Genomic DNA, 22403 nt, shown 5'->3' with positions numbered 1-22403 from the left:
TCAGTATGCATGAAGCAGCATTTCACCCTCCCTTTAAATAAATCAAATCAGGTGGCGTTTCTCTTAACACCTTTGAGAAGACAGAAACCGAAGGCATAAAGTGTAGTTTTCTACACATTCAACAACATGTTGTTCACACCCATAATTTAGCATTGTCACAGCAAGCCCAAATACATCATGACAGGGGCCTTCCTATTGGCACTTGCAACAAGCAAGCCTCGTCTTGTCTACGTTTTTACGGAAATTCTGTCATTCGTCATCCATCTCCTTCCACCCAGACATGGACACTTGTTGGAAAGCCTTCCATTCGGTGATTACCAGCTTAATGGAAAATCCTCACAAAACTCAAATGACTAAAACTGTTGCGCCTGTGCTTTTTCTCACGGTACCTTCTCTGCCTCTTGGGTGCATTTCTCCAGGCGATCCGTGAACTTGCGGACCTCCTCTTGGGATTTGGTGGTGTCAGCCTTGGCATGAGTTTCACGGGTCAATGCCGTGCGCTCTTCCTTACGGGTTTGGTGGTAACCTTTTTTGGTAGACTCCACCTATCGCAGAGAAAATATTTACACACCCATACCATTTACTCATTACTAAACACACTGTGGAGTAATACATGGTTCTCTTTAAACCGTGAAATAAAGACTCTGCCATCATCCATTCACCCTTAATATTACCCCAAACCTGTATGTTGGTGGAGATTATTGTCTTAATTTCAGTCTGTTTCTCATACTAAGCTATCAAATAGCTTTTGAAGACTTGGAATACAACAAACAAACTATATGGGCCAGCCAAATGTTGTTTCTGCAGGATTATGAAGGTAAATTAAAGACTTTAAGACCTTTTTAAGACTAAGTAAATAAAATGTAAGGAATAAAATCAAGGGAAAACAACATGTCAGTATCTAAGGGAGAAACACAGCAACACTTCAGAGTTAACTTCCAACAGATAGCTATTACTTTTTAATTAATTATATATTTTTACAAAAAAAAAGTAGCTTTGATTGCCCTGCGCTCCACCACTAGAATATGGAAATATCTCTAACTGTGCCTTCTGATCACAAAAATGATGTTTTTTTCTCAGTATGTTTGTCTTGTTTTCCAGTGCAAATGTCTAAAGACTCTTATATCAAGATACATTTACTGGAGGTACAAAATGACAAAATATGAAGTCTTGTTTTCTGTGAAATTTATCAACATTAAGTGAGTTTATGATTAAATTAAGAACGAATCAACTTAATTCAAAAGGTAAGTTTTGAAACACATTGACAGATATTTTCTAGGGATGCACAATATATTGGTCACCATATTGGTATTGGCCGATATATGTTTGTTTTAATCGTTATATATCCTATAAATAATGTATTATTTCCTGACACTGATCGCCATGATGGTTTTCAATTGCTTGAAATATGATTGGAATCACTTCAAAAAGGAAAATACAGTTGCAAGCACAAGTCTGTCATATAGGCTATATAAAATTATAACGAGAAATTATTATAATATGTGCTTGGGTCATGGATTTTAATGGTGAGACTTGTGTTTTTGTAATCAGGCTCTCAAAAATTATATAACAATTAGGATTTAGATTTATCAGCAAATATATCGGTTATCGGCTCTCAAATATAAAGAATTAACGGTTGTTGGCCAAAATATTCATATTGGTGCATCCCTAATATTTTCATTTGCATCTCAACTACATCTATCTTTAATAAAAGATTATTTTTAGATATTTGTAATGGAAAACACGATAAATTGTGAGGAAGTTACTCATTTCTTGCAATGCATGAAACATTTAACGCCATGACTTTCTGCTCTGATTTAAAGGAGAGTTAAAACTTAAGACCCTCAGAAACCCCCTTTTTGGTCATTTTTGGTGCTTGACTATCACTGATCACTATCTCCTTGTTGCATGTGGAAGAAGTCGATTTCTGGCATTCGTCTAAATGTTAACACTTAAAAAGGTTTCATTCATTAACAACTAACAACGATTTTTTTGTTCTCTCTGCCATCATTTAACGGATGAAATCCATCCTAAATGGCGTAATGATCTGCAAAGGAGGAAACTCACATCCTTCAGTTTTCGGACCCAGGGTTTCTGGGCCTTACGAAAGCCATCATCGGCGTCTTTGGTCTCACGGAATCCACCAATCATTTGCTTGTGGAAGGCATCCTTCTGCCAGTTTCTAATCTTTTCACTGTCCTCAACAACCAGTTTCTCTTTTAGCTCCATATGGATCTCACTCAGTCGGTCTGCCGCATTCATGAAAGCATGCCAGGCCTTTTCCAGAGTCCCATACTGTGAGCCTGCAGGAGAGAAAACAGGAGTTAGCTTTATCTGTCAGCTGGATAGTAGCATACTGGCCCAAAGTACTGACCCCAAGTGTGTATAATATTCTTCTCTCTAGATACACGTCTTGCCCCACTTATTATAATTGTAGGTCAGTGCGTCTGCCCCTTTAAGGTCACATGGTTCGGTTACTGAATATGTGGCCAGCCTGAGGCTCTCACAGGGAGGTAATCCACTCATATCCACGACTTTTCTTAAGGTCAATACAAGATACAGTGGCTTTGTTTACACTACCTACAGTTTACAGTTTATTGTTCAAATCCAACTTTTAGGATCCACTGTTTTTACGGTTATTTTTGCAAGTGCTGAAAACACATCCGTTCAAAATCCAGTATGGGCTGGAAAACTTTGCACATTTTTTCATAAATCATTATGATTGGTCACCCTTTATGTCTGTGAGCTTTGCAAATATCTAACCAATGAAAAGTATTACAAAGAGCTTGTGACTAAACATCGTAACTCCATTGGATCATCAAACTGTCAGTCAAAACCCGCCTCAATTTTGAATTAAATGCCGCACGCATTTCTGCTTGTTTGCAATGCAATGCAAAATAACATGATGATAATTTGCTGAAAGACGACATAAGCAACAGAGGAAGCATTACTTTATATTAAATTCATACCTTCCTTTCCCCAGACCATGTGCAACTATTAAGGGTGGGCACTGATAGGGTGACTGAAAGGTCAGACAGATTTATAATTGTTTAACAGTGGCACTTATCAGCTCATCAGAATGTGTTGATGTGACTGTAGAGGAATGCTTCTACTTTAAGACGACGGCCTATGAGACTCAAAGGCATACTGACCTTTCTCCACAACACCCCTCCATTTCCTGGCCCAATCACTCAGCTGCTGGGAATAGCCCTTCTCAATCTTGGCCCGCTCCTGGAAGCAGCTGACCAGCTCGTTGCAGAGCTTGTATCCATCGTCAATGCGCTTAACCGTCCTCTTGTAGTTCCCAGGCTAACCAATGAAAGTCATGTTAGAGAGGTGATCCACACACCTTGATGCACAATTGGGGTAAGTTGTGTCATGTGAAAGGTTTAAAACTGAATTATAAAGGAAATACAAATAAATATAAATGTGTATAAATGAGAAAACACTGTTAACTGAATGGTCCCATCTCAAAAGTCTTATTATGCTGCTGATTATTTACATTCTTTAATATTCGTAATACTAGAAGTTAAACAATGTTAACATTTTCTAATAATGCAGCATTTGATGCACTATTGGTTGAACCATTGACACAGCTTATTTGGCACACTTCACCCCAGACAAAAAAATAGTCATGGCTAATCTTTACATCTTTAAATGGTTTTAGACATTGTCAATAGACCAATTTGTTTGGTATAGTTTTTTTTTACACCCGTCTATGACATAAAAAAATGAATTAAATTATAAACTTAGTGCATAAACAAACTTTTAGTATCACTTGTCTCTCAGTTAGCAGTAGTATATTATGGGCCCTTCCTGAATACATAATGATGCAACAACATCTACAATTATTTATGATCAAGTCAAATTTATTTACATAGCTCTTTTAAGAATACACATTGTTATACACTGTAAATAAAACAAGCTGTGCAATAATACAGTTTACATTTTGCGATGACAATCATGCAGCTGAGATTTGCTATATTGAATTGCTTGCTTTACGTGTATGCATGTATGCAGTCAAAGTAGGATGTATCCAACTATTATAGTTTACATTTTTTGATGATAAAACATCATGATAAAAAAAATGATAAAAAAAGATGATAAAAAAAAAGATTTTACGATTAATCGAGTTTTTTTTATGTGGTCGATTCAAAATCAATTCTCAAAGGCCACGAATAAATTTTTTTGTTGTTGACGTTTGTAATGCTGAGGTGAAATGCCGTAGTAATGCAACAAATCTGCGGAACCATTTGAGGAGACATCACCCAGGCGTTGCAACACCCCCACAGCCGAACACACAACCGCTAAAAATAGATCACATACATGCGAATGCTTCCCTTGCATTATGATCATCGTATTAAACTTGAGCATTCACTTAAGCACGTACGTTAGCCATTATAGACATATTCAAATCAATAGACAGCGAAGGACCAATAATTCAAACTTAATAACTTATATTATAAACAGGGGCCGGTTGCATAAACCGTTAAGACTAGTCTTACAAGTTATACATACATTTTTTTCTTTAAGACTGTTCATAACTTTTTAAAATCAGTTACATAAAAACATAGACTGGCCTAATTTTATAGGAAAAGTAAGACTGAATGCCACTTGCCTAACTGCTAGTGACTCATACTAGATCTTAACATAATGGCTTAGTTTATGCAACTGGCCCCAGATTTCCTCAAATAAAAGTTAGTCCACATAATTCAGCATTAAGGTATTGTTGTTCATTACCACGGCAACTACTTGTGTCCAGGTATGAACGCGCTTTGAAAATCGAAATCCAATTTAAAATTGAATCGATACCCAGCCCTAGTGGCTTACTGTGTGTGTACTGTGTGTATTTGGATAAGGATGAATATACTTATTAATAAATGTATTAATTAACTCGAGTTATATTATGGTGATATTGAGAATTATTAAACTTGTGAGGTTGTTAAATTTAAAACGATTTGGTGTTGTGTATCACTGAAGCGATGCACATAAAATAAAAGCGTTAAAAATGTAAAAGTTTTGATGGTAAAATACTTATACATAACACATTGCACATATCATTGCACATACTTTTTACTATCATAAAAGTGCATCCATCCATCATAAAAGTGCATCTATTCATCATAAAAGTGCATCCATCCATCATAAAAATGCATCTATTCATCATAAAAGTGTATCTATTCCAGGGCTGTAATCAACCAAAGAAAATCTTGGTCGACTGAAGTCCTGAAATTTTCGACTAAAAATCGACTAAAAATGTTTTGATGGCATAATACTTATAACATATTGCACATAATGTCTTCCAGTGTGCAAGCCAAAGGCAACTTTTTCCCTTAAGAAACGAAAATATCCATGTGAAGAAAAATGGAGGGGGAAAAAAAAACCTAAACTATCAAGACTGAGGGCAAAATTAACCCTTTACTTTCACTTTACTATCTAAGAGCCCTCCAAGGCAAGTACAGACCTGACCAAGCATGCTTGAATAGTAGTGCAGAAAGCTTTTAGCGAGCTCTTGGAAATGTCGGATCTGAGGGGATCTGTTGCTTTAGTCTCTAACTCCCTGGCTGGACGCCACTCTGAGATCTGTGTGAATGTGTGCACTAACCTCCCAGAAGCTGTCCCAGCTCCCAACGTCTTGCAGATCACCGTTGGAAGACATTTTGGGGTCGCCCTTGCAGCACGGAATGATGGCGGCTGTCTGTCAAACTGTGAAGAAACAAGTCAAGAGATCAAATAGAGCCAACAACTGTAGAAAAACAGCTCAACGACACACAAAATAAACGAGTTCATCCGGTCTCTGCTCTACATGGCACATATCCTCAAGCTCAATCCCAGAACTAAGCAGTGGCAAATCATACGGAATATATTCCATAGACATTTCGTCTTGCCCAGGAACCTCTCTTGACCCTACACTCCTCGGCCTCTACAGTTCAGACATCTGCCCAGGCACAGTAATCCTGTATTCAGAAAGGAAGCCAGCGTAGGCCAGTCTCACCTCTGAGCCGCTTTGCGTCTGCCTAAGGCAACCTAGGAGAGGCAGAAGCTTCTCTGCTGGGTGGAGTCGCAAAAAAAAGCAAATGATGCCACCCAGGTCCTCCCTCTAATTTGTTCCTGGTTGAATGTTTAAGCACAATCTTAAAAATATATATATTTTTTTATTGGCATTGATGATTCCAAGAAGAACCTTTAAAGGGATAGTTCAGCCAAAAATGTAAATTAGCCCATGATTTACTCATCCTCAAGCCATCCTAAGTGTATATGACCTTCTTTCAGACGAATACAATCAGAGTTATATTAAAAATATCCTGGCTCTTCCAAGCTTTATAATGGCAATGAATGTTGCTTCGTTTTTGAAGTCCATAAAAGTGCATCTATCCATCATAAAAGTGCATCTATTCATCATAAAAGTGCATCTATCCATCATAAAAGTGCATCTATCCATCATAAATGTGCATCTATTCATCATAAAAGTGCATCTATCCATCATAAAAGTGCATCTATCCATCATAAAAGTACATCTATTCATCATAAAAGTGCATCTATTCATCATAAAAGTGCATCCATCCATCATAAAAGTGCATCTATTCATCATAAAAGTGCATCTATTCATCATAAAAGTGCATCCATCCATCATAAAAGTGCATCCATCCATCATAAAAGTGCATCTATTCATCATAAAAGTGCATCCATCCATCATAAAAGTGCATCCATCCATCATAAAAGTGCATCTATTCATCATAAATCCATCATAAAAGTGCATCCATCCATCATAAAAAAGTGCGTCCATCCATCATGAAAGTGCATCTATCCATCATAAAAGTGCATCTATTTATCATAAAAGTGCATCCATCCATCCTAAAAATGCATCTATTCATCATAAAAGTGCATCCATCCATCATAAAAATGCATCCATCCATCATAAAAGTGCATCCATCTATCATAAAAATGATTCTATTCATCATAAAAATGCATCCATCCATCATAAAAGTGCATCTATCCATCATAAAAATGCATCCATATATCATAAAAGTGCATCCATCCATCATAAAAATGCATCTATTCATCATAAAATTGATTCTATTCATCATAAAAATGCATCCATCCATCATAAAAGTGCATCTATCCATCATAAAAATGCATCCATATATCATAAAAGTGCATCCATCCATCATAAAAATGCATCTATTCATCATAAAATTGATTCTATTCATCATAAAAATGCATCCATCCATCATAAAAGTGCATCTATCCATCATAAAAATGCATCCATATATCATAAAAGTGCATCTATCCATCATAAAAATGCATCCATATATCATAAAAGTGCATCTATCCATCATAAAAGTGCATCTATCCATCATAAAAGTGCATCCATCCATCATAAAAGGGCAACCATCCATCATAAAAAGTATTCTATTCATCATAAAGGTGCATCCATCCATCATAAAGGTGCATCCATCCATCATAAAGGTGCATCCATCCATCATAAAGGTGCATCCATCCATCATAAAAGGGCATCCATCCATCATAAAAAGGATTCTATTCATCATAAAGGTGCATCCATCCATCATAAAGGTGCATCCATCCATCATAAAAGTGCATCCATCCATCATAAAAGAGCATCCATCCATCATAAAAGAGCATCCATCCATCATATAACTGCTCCAGACAAATCCAGGGGGTTAATAAAGACCTTCCGAAGCGAAGTGGCGCGTTTGTGTAAGAAAAATATCCATATTTAAAACATTATAGACTAAAATAACTAGCTTCCGGCGGTCAGCGGTACGCAAGTAGACTTTACGGCGAAAGAGTATCACCTGACGCGCTGTACAGGAGCATCGCATGCTTTGACGCCTCTCGTGGACAGTGCTGTGCAACAAACTCAAGCCCAATGTTCCCTCTAATTTCTTTTCTCGCTGAGCAAAACTTTTCTCTATTGGGCAGACATTTTGGTCACCTGAGCAAAAACATTCTTTACCTCTTTACCTTCATGCAGTCATAACTTTTAACTTTAATGAGCCATTTCTATTTTATTTAACCATTGATATAACAGTGATATATTTAATTTAAAAAAAAAAACTTAATTCAGAAGTCACTAAAATAAGCAAATTTTACAGTGCTGTTAACTGTAGTCTTCTTTACCAAGAAATACTATTAAAATCTCCCCCAGGACAGTTCAATTCTTTATAATAAATATAATATAATTAATATAATATAATATAATATAATATATGAAAATAATTAAGCGGTTACACTGAGATGGTTCGTAATGTGTTTTTGTTTTTGTACAGTCATTTATTGGCAACAGGCAGCATTAAACCATCTATATTAAATGTTTGGTTATTGCTTATGAATTTCCAAGATTTTCTATATCAGAAGTTTTTAAACATTTTAATGGCAAGGATCAATCCCCTTGTGAGATAAATTCTTTATTAGGTTTACAGTATAATACAATTATAATAGCCTATAATATAATATAAAAACTAATGGAAGTATTTAAACTGACAGTATATCATATCAGTTTAAATGCTTCAATTTGTAAAAAAAAAAACCTAACTGAAGTAATTAAATAGATCTAATAGCTAAATATGTTCAAGGGAACATGCAAACTCTTTTATAGTTATCTAAACATCACTGAAACCCAAACCACACACACATCTATTTAAACTGACGTGTGTTACTGAGGTGTTTCGGGTTTGCACGCTACATTTTTAGTGGTGGGTGTAACTGTAAATGTGTGTTTTGTTAGCGTGCTGTGTCCATCATCTGTTATTTCCAGCACTTAATCCAGCCACTCTTCTTTAAAACATGAAGAGGTTTTATTCCACGTCTTTGCGTTTCTCGTTGCGTCTCATTTTGAGCTATTTGGACCGACTCACTGCTGCTCACACGTGACATCAATGTCTTTCTATGAAGCCTGTAAACCACATCCACCGGTCCCCACATTTCACGTCTGTGTCTATCGTCTGCGCGGCATTTTATTCTTTCTGCTTAGAGGGAACATTGCTCAAGCCCCTCTTCTCTTATTTCGAAATCCTTCGCCATTTCTCTTTAAAAATTCTCGTTTAAAGCTACACTGTGTAACTTTTTTAGTTTATTCTTAGCTAAAAACACTTAGTTCTTTCAAAAATATATGTGCTCATTAATGTATATTTACTTCTTTCAAGTAATAAAGTATTCTCGTAAGTTTATAATATGCCATTGAAAATACATACGGGTGAGGGTTTGAATGCCGGTCGCCATGTTGCCCCTCCATCTTGAAAGTACATTAGCCAAAGAGGGACATACCCGTAAATTCAAGCTTCGCCTTTCGCATTTTAACACTCGATGGCACCGTGTCGAATGTGGACGAGGTCGAACTGGAAGCCATGTTAATCTTGGACTAAATCGGCCACCGTAGGAGTTAAAACGAAATCGGAATTGAGAGGAACAGAAACTAATATTCACTGGATGGTCATATACCTTTTCACCGCTAGATGGGGGAAAATATCACCAAGGTCCGAACCGAAGTTCATGTTTTCATACATTTTATACATTCGGTTAGTTTTGGTTTGGTTTCACATTGCAATTATGCGAGCGCACTAAAGAACTTTACATGACACACTTGCGTCCACTCGTCATCATCTATGTGGGCGGAATCTGGACATTGATTGGTTTGTAAATGGATGTGCATCTGACGTCAGCGTCTTTGACGAGAATAAATTAACGGACGCATATCGTTGCCACTAGTGAACAGTGCGCATTGCTGGACTATTTTCTTTTCGTTACGTTTAAAAGTGGACATTTCAAGCTTTATATACACATATTTCTCATGTTTGTGAGACAAGTAGCCTGGTTTATTTGAGACACGCTCCAGTTCATGTGCAAAGCATGTGATCGCTCCCACGATTATTGTCTGCTATAGACTATTTGCTTCTTATTTATTAAATTCAGGCAATTATCTGATGAAACATTGATTAAAATAAAGATACAATTTATACAAAACGAAATTCACATTAAAGAAAGGCTTTCTAAGCAAAATCATAAAAAATTTAGTTCAAAATAATTTCTGACCTTCTGTCTTTTGACAGATTGCGCATCTTTTCACTTTTCATAATCAATATAGCCTAGATGAAATTTAAAAATAACATTATAATATTAAAAATAAACAGGAACTTCCTGTAAATGGTCTGAAAGTACGAACCATACAGAAAATGGTTTCACACTAGAAACAAACCGAACCCATGTTCAGTTTGATCCGGACCTCTTTTCGCCGGGCCAAATTTCGTCTGTTTGGTACGGACCGTGGTACGGGGAAGGTTTCACACCTGTAATTTTTATTCGGACCAAACAAGGTAGGTGTGAAAACGCCCTTATGTGGCGTTCACACCGGACGCGATTCGTGCTAAGGTGGACGCTTGAACATTTTGAGTTTACTTGCTTTAATCGCGCGAATTTCACGCGCGATTAAAGCGAGTAAACTCAAAATGTAGAATTGCGCGTGACATTCACTGCACAACAGACGCAAATTCGCGTCATGGGCGGGGCTTCCGCCAGCGGCTCGTCTCGTTGAGAAATGGCTGACATAAGCTGTGTTTACATGTCTTTTTTTTGTAAAAATCTACTGTTAATGTGTGACAAAACTTAGTTTTAAGACTTTTCAGTCGATAATGTGGTTGTTTAAAGCTCAAATCTGTGGTTTATTTATATAAAGAGTGCCTATTTGAACATTTTATCTGCCGTTTTCGGAGTTGTGAGCTCCAGTGGATCAGCGGCGCTCAGCGCACGTGAAAGCCGGCGAGGGCAACCTTTCCTCGGCCAGTCCTTCTGCCGTCTGCCGCTGGCTCTGATGTCTCTGTGGTGTCTCCAGCTATAACTCGTCTTGTAACGGCCGATCTTTGGTCTCATGGATCTATAATTTGTTCCCTGGCTTCGTTTAGGCTGAGGGCAAAGAGAAGTTTCATTACTTTATATTTTTAGGCTATAACTGTACGTTGCAGTTGTAACGTTAGCCTACTAGCACTGACTTTGAATGTTTGACTGAATTGTTTGCTTTATTTCATGTATAGCTTGTTATACATTACTTATACTTTTGTATTATTGATCATACATAAACTTGCATTTAACAAAAAGAGACTGGGTTGTGTTTCATGTCATTTAATGTTATCACAGTGATAATCATATTGTCTGAACCAGATATTCATATACAGATTTTCTCCTCATTGTTGTCACCACTAGAGCAAGCTCCTGATTGGTTAACGTGGCCGCCTCATTCGCGCAAATCGCGCCACAGAATGCCATTTCGCGTCTCTGCATGGACTTAACATGTAAATCACTCGTGCGAATGGCGTCCGGAGTGAACGCACAATTAGACTCATGACCTGTGTTTTGTTTTGCTCTGTCCTCTGCACTTCTGCGTTCGTCAATACGCATGCGTCAAGGGTTACTCTTTCACTTGTTTACCACTGACCACCGGAAGCTAGTTATTTTAGTCTATAAAGTTTTAAATATGAATGTTTTTCTTACACAAATGCGCCACTTTGCTTCAGAAGGCCTTTATTAACCCCCCGTAGCCATGTGGAGCAGTTTTATGATGGAGAGATGCACTTTTATGAACTTCAAAAATGACAACAATTCACTGCCATTATAAAGCTTGGAAGAGCCAGGACATTTTTAATATAACTCCGATTGTGTTCGTCTGAAAGAAGAATGTTAAATTTACCTAGGATGGCTTGAGGGTGAGTAAATCATGGCGTACATTTTAATTTTTGTGTGAACTATCCCTTAAACATCCATGGAACCTTTTCATTGCATAAGAATGTTCTTTATTTTGGGAAAACTAATTCTTTAGATTATTAAAATGTTCTTTACACTAAAGCTGTGGTCACACATTAACAATATTTCACCAAAATTTCATGGACATAATTGCACAAAGCTTAGCACAAAGACTGGAGGTAAACGGCTCCAGCTAGCCTAGCTTAGCACAAAGACTGGAGGTAAACGGCTCCAGCTAGCCTAGCTTAGCACAAAGACTGGAGGTAAACGGCTCCAGCTAAGACTGCCTGAAAATAGGCTAACTTCCGTCAACATAACCAACGTGACAACCTGCTAGCACAGAGCGCTGGGGACTATTTTCAGGCACTGTGTAATATCATTGCGCCACTGCACTGGTACGGCAAAATTGTTATTACGCAGGAATGAGAGTATAGTTCCTAGCCATATTGCTCTAGAAAATCACAACTTTTCATTTTCCGTCCGTCTTAGTAGACGATGTGACTATACACATCACAACATGTAAATAGGAAAATGTTGGTTTTATTTTGTCACTTATTGAGCAGTAGGCTAGCTGGAGCCGTTTACCTCCAGTCTTTGTGCTAAGCTAGGCAAGCTGGAGCCATTTACCTCCAGTGTTTGTGCTAAGCTATGCTAGCTGGAGCCATTTACCTCCAGTGTTTGTGCTAAGCTAGGCTAGCTGGAGCCGTTTACTTCCAGTCTTTGTGCTAAGCTAGGCTAGCTGGAGCCATTTACCTCCAGTCTTTGTGCTAAGCTAGGCAAGCTGGAGCCGTTTACCTCCAGTCTTTGTGCTAAGCTAGGCTAGCTGGAGCCATTTACCTCCAGTCTTTGTGCTAAGCTAGGCTAGCTGGAGCTGTTTACCTCCAGTCTTTGTGCTAAGCTAGGCTAGCGGTGGGTCACGCGTCAGACAGAGTTATTGTACGCGCGGAGATGAGAATGGTTAGAAGAACTGTTGCCGAACATATAACATGCAAGAAACAAAATAATCACTGCAATAATGATCCAATCATAGACTTTGCCTATTTAAATCCAAAAAGCGACTTTATTTTTGGACCGGCTAGTGTATAAAGCACAGCTCACACATAAGTCACTATCAAACTTATCAAAGCTGCTTGTCAGAATAGTAAATTCAAGTACAAAAAAGGTTCTTTGGGGAACCCAAAATGGTTATTCTACAGCATTGCTGTGAAAATCCCCTTTTATGGCATCTTTATTTGTTTGTACACACTTAAAAATAAAGTTTTTTTTATTAGCATTGATGGCTCCATGAAGAAACTTTAACATCCATGGAACCATTGCATTGGACAAAGAAAGAAAACAAACTGTTCAGGATCTTTGGGGAACCCAAAATGGTTCTTCTATAGCATTGCTGCAAAAACCCCCTTTCAAAACCTTTATTTTTAAGAGTGTGGCAAGGCGTGTTGATAAAAAATCTGTCAGATGACATGCAAGTGTCCATTGCTCATAGGGGCATTGGAGACACTACACTTCTCCAACACTTACTCATCACCCTACAATAACCTGTTTATTAATGCACCGAGTGCTTTGGCTACTGCATGAACTATATTTAGTCCAAAGAGAACAAGTAGGCGTGCATCTAATAAACTTTGTACACGCTCTTCCCGTGCTTGTATACATTTAGCAGCACTTCTGGCCTTGGGTTCTCATCGTATTGTTTGAGCCAAGGCCGTAGATCTTCCTCAAACAGACACAACAAACGGGAGGAAAGAGTGGGAGCGGCCTCGCAGGAGCATCTGCTACCAATTCAGGCCAAACTGGCTATGCTAATGGAAAATTAGCATTGTCGAGAGGGACCTGGGAACCAACAGAGTAGTGAAGAGCTTTTGTTGGGGATGCATAGTTTTAGCATTGTTTATGTAATGTTTTGCGATATCTTTTCAAATATGACACAAAGGTAGGGTTGGGCGGTATATATCAATAGTATATTTTCAAAAACTAGTAGAATAGGTTTTCATGCAAAAAAAACACCTATTTTTAACCAGTCTGTCAGTAATGCTCCGTTAAGTCCCTGTCTCTAAGAAGCCCCTCCTTCTGAAAAGCACAATGTGCTCTGATTGGTTGCCTGGAACAGTTGTGATTGGTCAACTGCTCCGAGCATGTTTGGGAAATGTCCCGCCCCTTAACATAACCGCCAGTTTCAACCAAGCGGAAACCTCCCTCAGTTTCTCTTGAAGCCAATACAGAAGTGATATAAACTGCAGTTCATGGACTGGCCACTAGGGACAGACTCCAGAAGGAGCAGAATCTCATGGAGCTCATGTTAAAATGCCCAACTTTACAGCAGAAGAACACATGTTTACAGTCTGGGACAAATTGTGGTTTTGGTCTATACGGCTAATTTTGCCCTTCATGACGACTGTGAGGGGGGTAAACTCATTCGTTTACATTATATAAAGCCTTAAAGTTCTGCATAATTAAGGGCGTGGCCACTTTGAGTGACAGGTGGATTGCCGTTTGTCTGCTGTCTGTTAGTCATCACGTCACCTCAGCTCCGCCCACGTCCCGTCTCTTTGCCCATTTTCTGTTATCCGGGAGATGACGCGCTGCCAAGATGGCGACGGCCAGCTCGACCCGACTTTACGCTTCAAAACTGCTCTTCAGAATCCTATGGGTGACGTCACGGACACTACGTCCATATTTTTTTACAGTCTATGGTTTCAACGCACTACTAACTAAACCAAGCCCCACCCCTTTATCTTAGAATAACTCCCATTGGAGTGCCCTGAAACAAAGCACTTTGCAAAGTTAATTGACCTATCGGTAAGCCCCTCCCCTCGAACGCAGATGAGCCAATAGCGGTTGAGTATCAGTTGCGCTGGGACCTGAACTCGTACATATTTAGGTTTCAGCGCCATAGAGAAACATTGGAAAATCCGAAGCTCTCATCGGTTTGATGGTGTTTATGCCACAAAAATGCTAAAATGTCGTGCCTGAGGTTCTGTAACACTGACTCCAGGGATCCTGAGAGGATTTTCTGTTTGTCAAACTCTCGTTAAGTTACGATTAAAGTCCCTGCTAACATACAACTGTAATAACTAAGTGTTCTCACGTCATGTAACGCTGTAGGTCAAAAACACAAAGGTCTACATTTCAGTGCCTCTCCATATTAAACTGGTTATATGTAAATTAATTTAATTTTAGATATGTTTAAGGTCTACATTATCTGTCCTACTCCTATTTTGATGGGTATTATAGTCTCCGAGTAGTGAAAGGAAGAGCTCGCACGCAGTTTATCGGAGTTGTTTTGCAGATACAAAGTTTACCAGTTATTAACTGCACCCCCGAAAAGTCATACGCTCGGTGTATATGTTTGTTTACTGTTAAATACTGAGTGTTTTGTGTAATTTGCTGTGTATGTTAATGGTCAAAGAAACGGAGCGAGATAGTTTGTGAATCATACGTTAATGCGCACTTCTTATGCTTTGTTTGTTCAGCTCTTATGATGATTTTTTGGAGTGAAAAAGGACATAATAATCTTGATAAACCAACAGTAAAGTCTGGCCATCATTCAGACGGGATATACGTTACATTCTGTGTCCAAAAACATCTCAGGATAAGGTTTTCACACTGACAGCTGTCATTGTAAGATATAGCAACTCCGTTTGTTTGTCCGAGTTAGCAACAGTAACTAAGGGGGGGCGGGGCTTACCGATAGGTCAATTTGCCTATTATGTGTCTTATGAATAGAAAACTGAACATTTAGCCCACTTTGGAGTAAATACTGAGATATATAGCTCTACATTTTTAGGCTGAATGGCAGTGAACCATAGATTTTTCACCAGTGCCATTAGCATGTTATTCTACTTCAACAATTAGCAACCTTTTAAAAGGTGTCATGAACTGGCTTTTAAACAAAACAAAAAAAATTATACTGTTGTCTGAGGTCAACTTATGACCTTCACGTGGTTTTTACATTCAAGAACATCATAATGAATAAGTAATAGGCTACTTTCTGCCTTGGTTTTGAGGCTCTCTGAAAAACACTCTGTTTTGATGAGAGTGCCGCACTGAAGACTTGGAAGTAAACGCCCACTGCTAGGATTGGATAAGATTTGCATATTTAATGAGCTTCAGTGACAGCGTGTGGCAAACGGCAACCGGAATGAATCGCCCAGCCCAGGGCTCGCAAAATATCTTTATCAAACAAACACAATGATTCATCTCTCATCCACCCGCGATTGATTGGAATGTTATTTCTGTATCATTTCGCCCGATCATCAGTGAATATAACTGCAAACCGTACACACACACACACACACACACACACGGCTTTGCGAGCTGGCGTTACAAGTCCGAGTCTGATCCCGAATGAACCAATAACAGCTTCTCCAGCCTGTGACCGTGTGCTAAGGTGTGTAATCAATAGATTTCAAACGATCTGTAACAATCCAATACTAACACATAGTTTTACTCACATAAGCGTGTTGCACCGTTCCTGTCGGATCCAATATAGAAGGCACAGCATTGTGTTTTAATCTCAATATGTCTGCAAATCCAGTCTCGACCTGTGTCTTGTTTACAGTCGATTCCGCATGGTTTCGCTTCACTTGAGGCGGTGCTTCTACGTCCTAATACGTCAATGGTCGACATATTCTGAGATCTCTCGTTTTCTGGGCCTGGTGTCTATAAAAGCTTTTCTTTGACTAACAAGGACGTTTTCAGCTCTGAAACTTGCAGGATATTCTAATATCACGATGAACTTTTATATACCAAAGGCTCAAAGGAAAGTTGATTTCTCAATTCATCCCCCCTTTAAAGGAACACTCCACTTTTTTTGAAAATAGACAGTTTACAGTTACCAACTGAAAATGAAAAGTTGCAATTTTCTACACCTATATGGCTAGGAACTACTTTCTCATTCCTGCGTAATAGTCGCGGATAAAATTATTATTATTTTTTTTTTAAATTCGCAACTTTTCATTTTCTGTTGGTCTTAGCACACGATGTAACTGTAGAAGAATCAAGTTTTAAATAGGAAAAATATTGAAAGTGTCTTTGGTCATTTTTTTTATGAAATGCTAATGGACTGATCAGAATCAATGATGTATGCTAAGCTATGCTAAAAGTGCTACCGCCAGATACAAAGATCGGCTGAATGGATTCAAAAACGGTAAAACTCAACTATTTAACTCTAGGGGACTTGTAAAACGAGCCTATTTTCAAATAAAGTGGAGTGTTCCTTTAAGCAAAAAAAAAAAAAAAGGAAGCTCAAATACATTTTTAGACCCCTGCGTGTTTTGGCACATCGATAATTCCAAGCAGATCCTTTTAGCACTGGTGTTGCAGTTCAACATAAATCTGACGACACACCCTTGAAGATCTGTTGGGCAAATAGCGAGAAGTCTTTAGTTGCGCCCCAAATGACGCACTATATATACACACTGTGTACTTATGCACTATGCAATGCATTATTTTGTCATTCAACATCAGCTGTGTAAAAGAGTGCCTGAAGTGTCCAACACTCGGTTCTTTCTGGAACAGTGTGAACTCACCACACACACTATTTATACTACAGAACGTCATAGAATAGCACAATAGCAGGCGGACTGGGACGCACATTTCGTTTTGTTTTTTCCAGCAAATGAAGAGAGCTTGGATTACTTCCCCTGAACTTCCTCCCTGTGAGGTGAGGAGAGGGGCGGGAGTGGAAAGTCAGCTCCTGATGATGGTATTTCCCACAAACATGCCAGGAGGAGCACTGATATGAGAGCTTCACTGCAACCTCAGTTGCTAATATAAAATTAAAGAGCATTGTTTGTAGTTTTAGCATTGCTATAGAATATTAGCATATCGCCAATGGCGTAGTATACATAGAATACTGCCTACTATTTAAAAAAAAAGTATGCATTATGTAACAATACTCATTCCAACTTTGACGCAGTATTTTTTTTGTCGTAATGAATTATGCAACATTACACGTTTACGACTTCATTAAAGGTGCACTATGTAACATAGGCCAGGGTTATATATTTTGTTCAGTTGAGTGCTTACAATATCCCAAATGTTTCCAACTATTCGTAAATCGTGAGAAAATTGCTATTTTACCCGAGGAACCGGGACGTGTGAGGGCGTCGCCTGTCAATTGCGTCATATCTGCTTTACCCTCGGTTTCCTGTTAATATTTAATTATGAATTTTGTGCTGACTACTGATTGGCATACAAATAATTGCGATTAACCCAATAATATTTATGTCACTTACAGTGCAAGTCTAATACGCTACTTTCTTTTTACCTAGAATTAATATAATAAAAAGTATAATAAATGATGCACATATGATTTACTTTAATGCAGTAAAAGTGAATATTTGACTATCTTTGTGTACTTCAAGCATTTTTTATTCTTTACTTCCTGCCAGAATGAATTATGATTCCCTTGCTTCTAACGCAACTGATGTCATTTCTTCATTTAAATGTCTCTAATTTTGATGGCAAACTTAACTGTAAATGAAATTTCCATGGCAGGTTGACAGTTGATTAATCACAGCACATTAAGATAATTGTTTTGGATTACAAGGTTTCTGTTTAATAAGCAAATGATTCATAATGCACTAAATAGCTTACATTAACCTTTCATTTTGAAATGACACTTGAGTTAAATGGTTTTGGATATCGCGTTTTATCATAAATCATTAAATACTGTCAGCCAGAAGAAAAAAAGACTCTTAGATTTTTAGGAATAAATGTCAATCCAAACCTGTATGAGAATCTCTCTTTGGTCTGCAGAACACAAGCACATATTTTGCAGAACGTTGGGAACCAAATTAACACCGGAGACCACTGACTAAATATTCAACTATATTACTGATCAGCTCATTTCAATTATCATAAAGTCATAATTAAGTAAAATGTTGAAAATATGATTTAAAATGTTCTCATTATTAGATAAAAAGTCAAAAATATGATTTTGAAAGCCATAATAATGAGATAAAAAGTCGAAAATACGACATGCTAAGTCATAATTATCCGATAAAATGTTGAAAATATAATTTTAAAAGTCCTCAATATTAGATAAAACGTCAAAAATATTACATGCTAAGTCATTGTGAGATGAACAGTTGAAATTAGGACTTAAAAAATTCTGAGATAAATGGATTTAAAGTCAAAATTATGACTCAAATCTAAATTATGATTAAAAGTCCTAATTATGAGATAAAAAGCTGAAATTAGATTTTTTTAATAAATCTAGATTAATGACCAAAACACAAACTAAGACATTTAAGAGATGAAATGCTTTTTTTTTTTAATGCACTCTGAATTTTTTTGATTCACACTTATAATAATAATAATATTTAAATTATTGTTTTCATTTTGTGCAATATACTTTTTTTTTACATGCGTTTTTACATTTTAAAATCAGTTTTTACAACAGAAATGAATCAATCAAAAACTTACTTTAGCTTTTCATCTAAAACTAAATGAATTTCCCATCATCTCTGTGTGTGAAAAGAGCTGGAGAAATAAAGCTGACTTGACTTCCATTGTTTGGACAAATATAAATGTTATATAAAACAGGTAAATAATATGAACAAATCCCTCATAGTAAATAGTAGAATGAAATAAATATAAATATTATTCACTGACAAATATTTTGACAAATTTTACAAATCTTTTCCAAACTGCATCAAAAATGCATATTTTTGAGCCATGAACAATATAACATTTAAAAGTGTTTACATTTATTTTTGACTGTTTTTATGTCAGGCGGTACAAACAAATAGTTGAAAGTCTACCAACCCATACCAATACTTAAAAATGAGCAGTTTTTACCAGTATTTGAGAGAGATCTACAAACCTTTTCACACCACAAGGATCAGATGGGCTCCTCTGGACGATTAATGATCATATGTTTGCCATTATTACCATGTCAATGCATAATAAAACAGTCATGTTTGCAGTTGTGCCTGACATTTGAGAATATACAAATTGATGGACAAAGGTTTTTCAATGATCTCAACAGCTTTAAAACTACTTTTATATATATATATATATATATATATATATATATATATATATATATATTTAGACACCATTTCAAATGGTTTTCTTATGTGTTCGATCAGTTGCACCACATTTTGGGGGTTTAAGACAACAAAACATAAAATAAATGTGCTAAAAATGAATTCAAACCAAGTAGGTTTTATAGAATAAAGTGGTATATGTCATGATTTATCAAATAATATATATATTTTTAAAATAACTATACACAAATATGCATGTCATTGACCCATTCAGAAAAAAATATATGTGGATGTGCCACAGAAGTGTAGATTTTTGACTATAGACACAAATAGTGTAATACAATGAACATTTAAATGTGTATTTCGGACATTTTCTTTTCACTAGCCTGGAAGAAGATCTGTAATGGAAGCAAAATGGTTTTTCCTACAGTGTCTTGCCTGAAGTTTACTCAAAGTCTAGGCCTTTTTACACGGTGCTTAACCCAGGGTTATAGTTGTTCTAAACCCCGCTTCTTTAACCCTGGGTAAAATAACGTTTCACACTTGTAATTTAGAAGCGGGGTTAGTACAGCATTTTAGCCAATCATATTCTCGTGCTTCGTACAGTCATGGAAACGCCGATCGTTAGTAGTTTCAGCGTTTATGGCGGAAAATGTTAAACAGCGACAGAAAATGCCACAACTGGAGTGAAGAAGAGACCGTTTCATTCTTGGCTTTATAGACTGAAAAGTCAATTCAGGATAAACTTGATAGTACAGTCAGAGACATGGGATCTATATATAAGGATGAAGAATCCCAGAACCCTTAATGTAAGCATATAACGTGCGGCGTTCGACCAATCAGCTTATGAATACCCGGGTAAATTATAAGCAATGTGAAACATGACTCAAGATAACCCAGGATTTAGGTTTAGAATGACCCAGGGTTAGTTCAAGTGTGAAAAGATCTCATGAATAATATCTGAATGTGACGGTTTGAATTGCAGTTGAATTGCAATTGAATTAAAGGCAGTATTCAGCACATATATCAATCTGACCCTGTTTACACTGGTATTAAGATGCGTTTTGGTCGATCGGATCACAAGTGGATGACACTAAATACAGGTGTAAACGGGTCTAAAGCGGTTTGAGCTTGTCCACTTTCGACCACTTCCAGAGGTAGTGGAAAACACATTTGACCGGATTGCTTTCATACTGTAGACGCTCATGTGGTCGAATGTGTTCAAACTGCCACAAAAGACCATCTTCTCTCCACCTACTGACCTAATGCGTGAACATTATGGGATGTGTGCTAGCCAGACGGGATTTAAACTTTGTCGGCTGGAGACCAAAGTTTGGTTTGAAGATGAAAAACGTACCAATCACATTCCTGATTTCTAACACACACTCACTCACAGCGTCCGGCTGGTCTTGCAGCTGTCAGAGCAGAAACTAAAGCTGATGCTGATGTTATTATGTCGTTTCCAGTCACGTTCATATGTAAATTGAACTATCGGTAAACCCCGCCCCCCTTAGCTACTATTGCTAACTCGGACAAACAAACAGATTTTCTAACAGATTTTACAGCTGTCAGTGTGAAAACCTTATCCCAAGATGTTTTTGGACACAGAATGTAGCGTACCCCCTCCGATTGATGGTCAAACTTAACTGATGGTTTATTAAGTTTATTGCATCCCAGTAAAAAAAAAAAAAATCACAGTAAGAGCTAAACAAACCAAGCATAAGTAGTGTGCATTAACGTCTCATTCACAAACTCTCTCTATCCGTTGTATTATCATTAACATACACAGCAAATTACACAAAAATATAAAATACAAAACACAAAAATACAGACATTATGCCTTTTTGGGGGTGCTAATGAACTTTAAACTTTGTATCTGAAAACAACTGAGATAAACTGCGAGTGCGAGCTCTCCTTTCACTAACGTTACCCGCATTGCTCCATAAACTATAATACCAATCAAAATAGCAGTCCCTCCTTAGTAAGACAGATAATGCAGACCTTAAACATAATTATATAAACTCTCAGAAATGTGTTTTTGACCTACACTGTTAACGTTACATGACGTACTGCTAACGTTACAAAAAACTGAAAATTCCCTCAGGATACCTGGAATCAGTGTTAAAGTATCCCAGACATATCGTTTTACCATTTTTGTAGCATAAAAAACCTTCAAACCGATGAGAGCTTTGGATTTTCCAATGTTTCTCTAAGGCGCTGAAACCTAAAGAGCGCAACTGATACTCAACTGCCATTGGCTCATCTGGGTTCAAGGGGAGGGGCTTACCGATAGGTCAATTGTGCGAGATGATTTCATCCATTAGATGGAAAGATCTGAATACATGTACCAGCCCATAGACCCTCCCCTTGAAGAAATCAGGACAGAAGTGGTTGAAAGTGGACAAAAGAGACGGATTTTAAAGGGGTGGTTCCGTGTTTTTTTTCTAGGCTTGGTTGTGTTTATGGGGCGCAGTATAACATGTCTTAATACTTCTTTTTTTTTTTTTTAAAACACCATATTCTTCTTATATTTTACCTTTATTCCACACCGCTGTCTCCACTGTCCTTTGAACGGCTCGCTTGCTTCCTGCTTCTGTGAAGCCCATCCCTTCGAAAAACGCAATGGTCTTAGATTGGTTAGATGGCCAAATG

The 22403-nt window shown here is 37.5% G+C and overlaps 1 protein-coding gene across 10 annotated transcripts in view; it reads right to left on the bottom strand.

The window, feature by feature from the left end:
- pacsin3 (protein kinase C and casein kinase substrate in neurons 3) overlaps positions 1-22403 on the bottom strand; it is an 82748-nt gene that overhangs the window by 33349 nt on the left and 26996 nt on the right. For 8 of the 10 annotated variants that reach the window (XM_079806782.1, XM_079806784.1, XM_079806788.1 and 5 more), the window contains 4 exons: positions 5606-5706; positions 3153-3309; positions 2068-2303; positions 390-545 (listed from right to left, as the gene is read on the bottom strand). In XM_079806782.1, the coding sequence (XP_079662908.1) occupies positions 390-545; positions 2068-2303; positions 3153-3309; positions 5606-5659 (603 nt within the window). In that variant the 5' untranslated portion in view covers positions 5660-5706. Of the gene's footprint in view, positions 1-389; positions 546-2067; positions 2304-3152; positions 3310-5605; positions 5707-5995; positions 6043-22403 lie in introns of those variants that run through there. The other 2 variants (XM_079806787.1, XM_079806791.1) reach the window with 2 other exon arrangements.

Source organism: Gobio gobio (genome assembly GCF_949357685.1).
Source record: "Gobio gobio genome assembly, chromosome: 2".
Taxonomy (NCBI): domain Eukaryota; kingdom Metazoa; phylum Chordata; class Actinopteri; order Cypriniformes; family Gobionidae; genus Gobio; species Gobio gobio.
The sequence above is the reverse complement of the archived record's forward strand: the minus strand, read 5'-3'. Positions and strand labels throughout refer to the sequence as shown.